This window comes from Austrofundulus limnaeus, unplaced genomic scaffold, assembly GCF_001266775.1.
Source record: "Austrofundulus limnaeus strain Quisiro unplaced genomic scaffold, Austrofundulus_limnaeus-1.0 Scaffold446, whole genome shotgun sequence".
Lineage (NCBI taxonomy): Eukaryota > Metazoa > Chordata > Actinopteri > Cyprinodontiformes > Rivulidae > Austrofundulus > Austrofundulus limnaeus.
Genome location: NW_013952848.1, coordinates 243,250 through 249,410, shown reverse-complemented (window position 1 = coordinate 249,410; position 6,161 = coordinate 243,250). Strand labels below are relative to the sequence as shown.

Below are 6,161 nucleotides of genomic sequence, written 5' to 3'. Positions count from 1 at the left end.
AATGTCCCATGAGTCTTTGCTACTTAGATAAAGTCAGCACCATGAGTGAAGACTATCTGCACTACAGCCCCTTATATGGTCATTGGGCCAATAGATGAAATGACTAAGTGGAAATACTGTGTTTTTACATAGGACAACAGGTTACAGCCTAGTAAATGTGTCAACTGCTGGTGGGCCAAATCAAATGGTTTGGCGGGCCAAATTTGGCCCGCGGGCCCCACTTTGGGCTCCTCTGGTCTAAATAGTCAGCCAACTGACCAATCAATCTATATCTAAAGAATTTTTAAATCTTTAAGTGTTGAATCTTATTTAGATGGCAAAACACTTGCTGCAAGTTTTCTGGTACTCTGTGAATTTGTGCAAAATAATTACGAGTGGGTCAAACCTTACTGCATTAACAACTAGGGGTGTAACAAAGCATCAATCTCATTGATATATCAAATAAAATTAGGGTTGCACAATATATCGAACATTTATCGTCATCRTGATAATAGCCTGTGCAACATGCATATTGCAACAACTGCATAAACTGCAATAAATGGTTGACTCAAAAGTTAGCATTTATGCGTTTTATCATTCAGATGGAAGCTTGAAGTATTTCACCAATCAAACAGAGCCCTTCATGTATTTGGTCAATTAAAAAAAATCAGGCTGGAATGGAAATTATTATTTTTATGCTGTTTTTTGGCTTTGAATCCAGAGCAGAAACATATCAACACTACATAAACATATGTTTTTTTTTTCATTTATCACAAGTCTATCATCGTCGTAATGTAAAGCACTGTTATCGCACATCGCAGGTTTTCCTAATATTGTGCAGCCCTAGTTAAAATCAATTACACGATCTAATTACATCAACGCAAAACAAAATATTGATCCATATTGCCATCATACAGTATCCCTGATGTGGACAGATATCATATACCCATATGGGAATAGATTGCATCATATCAGTCGCAGACTTGTGAATTGAAATCGTATAATGACAGACTTTTTTACAACTACGACATTTTTTATGAACTGTTATTTAAGCAGGCAAGTCCCATTGAGATCTCAGATCTCTTTTTCAAGGGAGGCCTGGAGGCAACCTATTGTACATGTTTTTGGAGACATATTGCCAAGGTGAAGTCCTTTCTTCTGACTAAAGACCTTGACTAAGTGAGTTAACACCTTATTGTATGTTGGTTTAGATTAATCTTCTCTGCATCGCTTAAAAGTTGTCCAAAATGCAGAAGCTTGTCTTTTAACAGGTACAAAAAAAATAATAAAATAAAAAATATATAAAAAACATGAACGCATTTCCTTGGGTCCAGCTTCTCTCATTTGGCTTCCTGTTTTAGGATTGATTTTAAGATTTAACTGCTTACTTTTAAAGTTCTAAAAGTTCTGACCCCATCACACCTGTGTGATCTCCATAACATCCACGCTTCAGTTGGAGAACTTCGGTCATCCATTCAGTTTCTTTTAGATGTTCCTAGATCCAAGTTATAATTCAGAGGTGATCGGGTTTTCACTGTTTCTGCCCCAAACCTGTGGAATGATTTACCTTTTTGCATTCAGACCACTGAGACTTTTAAATCTACGCTTCAGACCCATTTTTATTCTTTGCCTTTTGATGCTGGCAGAGTTTGAAATTCTTTTAAAGCTGGTGCTTTTATGTTGTATTTCTGTATTTTATATTAAAATTACTTATTTTTTAACCTTTCTGTGTTCCTTTTTTTATCTGTTCATTTGGCTAAATTGTTAAGTACTTTGGTCAACTTCTGTTGTTTTTATATGCCATATAAATAAATTGCCATTGACACAGATATAAAATTGTATTGTGATAAAAGTGGTGATTTACACCCCTTTCACCAACTACAAACGGTAATGGGGAAATAAATACGTTTTTTATCAGCTGAAGAATCAAAATGCATTATTAAATAAATTATAAATCAATGTTGTATTTTTGGCTGTTTCCTTCCACACAACCACAACACAACTGGCATGCTAACATGAGCTGTAAATGCAATTTGTGTTCATGACTCCCTTTAGAAATCGGTGTTATATCGTCAATTAACTTTCCAATACTGGGCAAATGTCACACTTAACATTGCTCTGTCAGTCATCTTTTCTGGCAATGAATGAATGAGAAAGAAAAAATTAAAGCAAATGTGATCAATGCCTTATAAAATAAATGAATCTTTAAACAGAAAATTAAAAAGGACATACTTTACATTTCTTTGAAGAGAGTCTTTTTTATGTATATCAAAACATCAAATAAAGACAAAGATGCTACAATACTTATATACATTTACCTTTTTGGCATTAGTCAGGTATGATCTAGCAGCTTCTTGCAATGCCTTCCACTCCTCCTGCTCCTCCTCCGTCACTTCTCTTTCTTGTGGCTCCTTTGCTTTTTCCCACTGGAGGTAGCAAACCCAGCCAGACAGATACCACACCTGGGAGACAGAGGATCACAGTTGGGCTCAAATGACATCAGGTGCAAAGATAAAGTGTTCTGTGTTCCTGTGGGCTTTCTGTGTTAGCGTAAAAAAAGATTTGTGACCTTTACGGAGCGTGTAATCCTTTCCTCTTTGACAAAAAGGTTTCCAACACATTATAATGAATCACACACAAGCAATCACCCACTCAGTAATCACTCAACCTGATCAAACCTTTACAAGCACTGCACTTGTTGCAAGTAAAAAATACCAACAGCAATGCGCCCCGTCTAGCTTCTTGGGTGTGAATTTAAACCAGTCACTTGTGCCAGCATCCATTTTTTCCAAAGGCATTCTGTTGTAATGTTTTTGTTGCAATAGATTCAATTTCTTTAGAGATTTTTGCCTTTTTAAACAGAATTCTGTTTATCTGCAAGCATAAATAGCAGCAGCACAAAGCTGTAGCACTTCCAGTGCAGACTGAGGGGCAGGAATATCCTGTATTTCTGCTGGAATATCATCAAAATGCAAAGCTGACTGTGGTGTGAAGGTTTTTAAACCAAAACAAACATGATTTGTGTTTATATTGTCGATCAAGCCAGAATTAAAACATTTCTCCAAATCGAGGATACTCAAAGTAGGTAAAAACGTATACAAGCGCAACATAAGCTATTAAATTCTTCCTTTTCACATTTAAATAATTCTGTTGTGAACTATATAAAGTCTATATTCCTCAATAATGTAGCTCCACAGGCCCATCTTTCACCCCTGTTTCGAGGAGAGTCTGGGAACAACTCGTTTTGGTGCTGTCTCTCCAAATGCTAATGAAGCACTTCACATTCACCTCCTACAGCAGTGATTCCCAACCAGGGGTACGCGAGCATATTACAGGGGGTACGTGGAAAAATTTCCCAGTATCTTGGACAGTTCCTTCAGCCATTCACACTGTCTAAAGTCCAGAAACATTCCAGCTCTTTCAGGACCTTGGACAGTTCCTTCAGCCWTTCACATTGTTAAGTCCTGAAACATTCCAGCTCTTTCAGGACCTTGGACAGTTCCTTCAGCCATTCACACTGTAAAGTCCTGAAACATTCCAGCTCTTTCAGGACCTTGGACAGTTTCTTCAGCCATTCATACTGTGAAGTCCTGAAACATTCCAGCTCTTTCAGGATCCTGGACGGTTCCTTCAGCCATTCACACTGTCTAAAGTCCTGAAACATTCCAGTTCATTCAGGACCTTGGACAGTTCCTTCAGCCATTCATACTGTCTAAAGTCCTGAAACAGTCCAGCTCTTTCAGGACCTTGGACAGTTCCTTCAGCCATTCACACTGTGAAGTCCTGAAACATTTCAGCTCTTTCAGGATCCTGGATGGTTCCTTCAGCCATTCACACTGTCTAAAGTCCTGAAACATTCCAGTTCATTCAGGACCTTGGACAGTTCCTTCAGCCATTCACACCTTATAAAGCATGGATTCTCAACCAGGAGTACGCGAGCATAGTACAGGAGGTACATGGAAAAATTTCCCAGGTGTGTGCAAAAATAAAATAAAAATAGGGCTGAGATTTGTAGGGCCCTATGATTTCTACAATGTGTAAATTGCAGACGGACTCATGGAATTAACACAAAATGGAATCCAGTATAAAACGTGGAATCTCATGGAATTTGCTTATTTTGGAGAATTTGATGTATTGTGGACAAATCAATGTATTTTGGACGCAGCTGCTTCCTGCACCTGTCATTACCTGGTTTATTCTTTAATTACTTATTCACTTTCAAGGCAACATTTTTATCTTTCTGTTTAATTTGAGTGGAAAAAAATAAAATGCCTGAGAATTAAACGTTCTAGGGGGTTAAATAAATAATTTTCTGGATCTGAACACCTGTTTGTGAGCGGTTCTCAGTTTTACTACACTAACAGCAAAGAAACTTTTTATTTACAAATTCATTAAAATATGTCAACAGAAACTTGTCCATCCAGCCTTACATGTGCAATATACCAAACATCATCTCTGTACACATTTTCTTAATGTTTCTATTATTTTTATTGTACATTGTTTGTGTGTACATAAGTGTGATTTTTTTTGTAATCCTGGGTTTTTATACTTATTTTATTCTACTTTGCTTATTTTTTTTCCTTTCACATTTCTCGATCTGAACGGTTGCAGCTGTAATACCTGTAATTTCCCTCAGGGATCAATACAGTATTCTGATTCTGATTCATGTTCAAGCCAAAGTCTGACCCCAAGCCAGAGGAGAATGAAGACAGTGAACCTGCAGAACTGCCGATTCGTGGAATTTAGTAAGCCAGAAGTCCATGACCTTGTTTAGCAGTTCTGCAGCAAATACTTTGACACTATTGTTCAAAAAAACGTAATAGGGAATAGAGAAAATTAAATGGATTGAAAAACATGAGCCAAACAGAACATCAAAATATCTGCRTAGCACTGGGAGAGATTAAATTACACAGTCCTCGGCTTGACGACCTCAGGGTCCTGGTATTGACATATGACCGTAAAAATTCAGAAATGTATAAAGATGCATCATCGTGGCCAATTTAAAACAAGTCTAGATCAGAACCTTGAACTGAGCTCGGTATTGAAGAGTGAGCTGTAGCAGAGAGATCAGATGAAGTGTAACACGGGAGCACTTCTGGTCAGAAGCTCAGCAGCTGCAGTTTGGATGAGCTGCAGACGATTCAAGGATTCACTGAGCTTAGATATAAAATGAATTACAGTGACAATGCACAATGAAACTCCACAACTATGATGCTCAGTTTACCAAAACAAGAACCAACAACACTTCTGACATAGAATAACAGATTTCTATCAAAAGCCACCCTAGTGTTTTAAATAATGGGTTTAATATAAGCAGAAAAACACAGGTCTCAAACATTCTGAAAAAACAAAGCTATCCTGAGCACAAATATGATTCTTTATTTTCTCCTCATTCAGCTTGAGAAAGTTTTCAGACAATCAGGAGCGTGCTACAACAGGTAACATGTTTGCTGCTCATAACCTTTCTACAGAAGCACACTTCAGAAAATCTGAACTATCCATTTAATGATCCATACTTATACAGAACCTTTTAACCTCGAGTTTATACAAAGCTCTTAACAATGTGCTKCTCATTCACACACACTCGTAAAGCACTTTTTATTATATCTGCACTCTGTATATGAAGTACCTTTTTTATTCTCACAGAGACGCYGATAAGCATTATGGAAGGCAACGGGAGGTACAGTGTGCTGCTCAAAGACACTTGGGGACACTGCAGGTAATATGGTTCTAACTCTCTTATTTTCTGAATAAAAAAAAACAACTTCTACAGCTGCCCACCAGCTGGTAGCTGGTATGTCTTTCAGTCTAGGACAAAAAGATGGAATGCAAAAACAAAGACGGAACAAAAACAAACGGTGATGGAAAAAGGGACAATAAGACGGCAAGAAAAAGCCCGAAAAACACAAATCAAGAAAGAATCTCATAATTCCACAAAGTTCAAAGAGAGGTAGTTTAATTTTAACGGCCTGTATTCATGCTAAAACTATCCAAAAATAATCTTTTCTTTTCCTTTTCATAATCACATTTATTTTGCCTCTACATAATCACATAAATTTAGCTAAGAAGTTCATTCCACCTCCAAAGCAATCACGTTCAACTCTCTCTCAGCAAACTTGGATATGTGTGTGTGTGTGTGTGTGTGTGTGTGTGTGTGTGTGTGTGTGTGTGTGTGTGTGTGT

General features: G+C 37.4%; 1 protein-coding gene across 1 annotated transcript in view; it reads right to left on the bottom strand.

Moving 5' to 3' along the window:
- Positions 1-6,161, bottom strand: part of si:dkey-12j5.1 (probable assembly chaperone of rpl4) — a gene marked incomplete in the record, with an annotated part of 51,710 nt that overhangs the window by 17,879 nt on the left and 27,670 nt on the right. Inside the window, 1 exon segment of the mRNA XM_014024920.1 lies at positions 2,298-2,441. Within this exon segment, the coding sequence (XP_013880374.1) occupies positions 2,298-2,441 (144 nt within the window).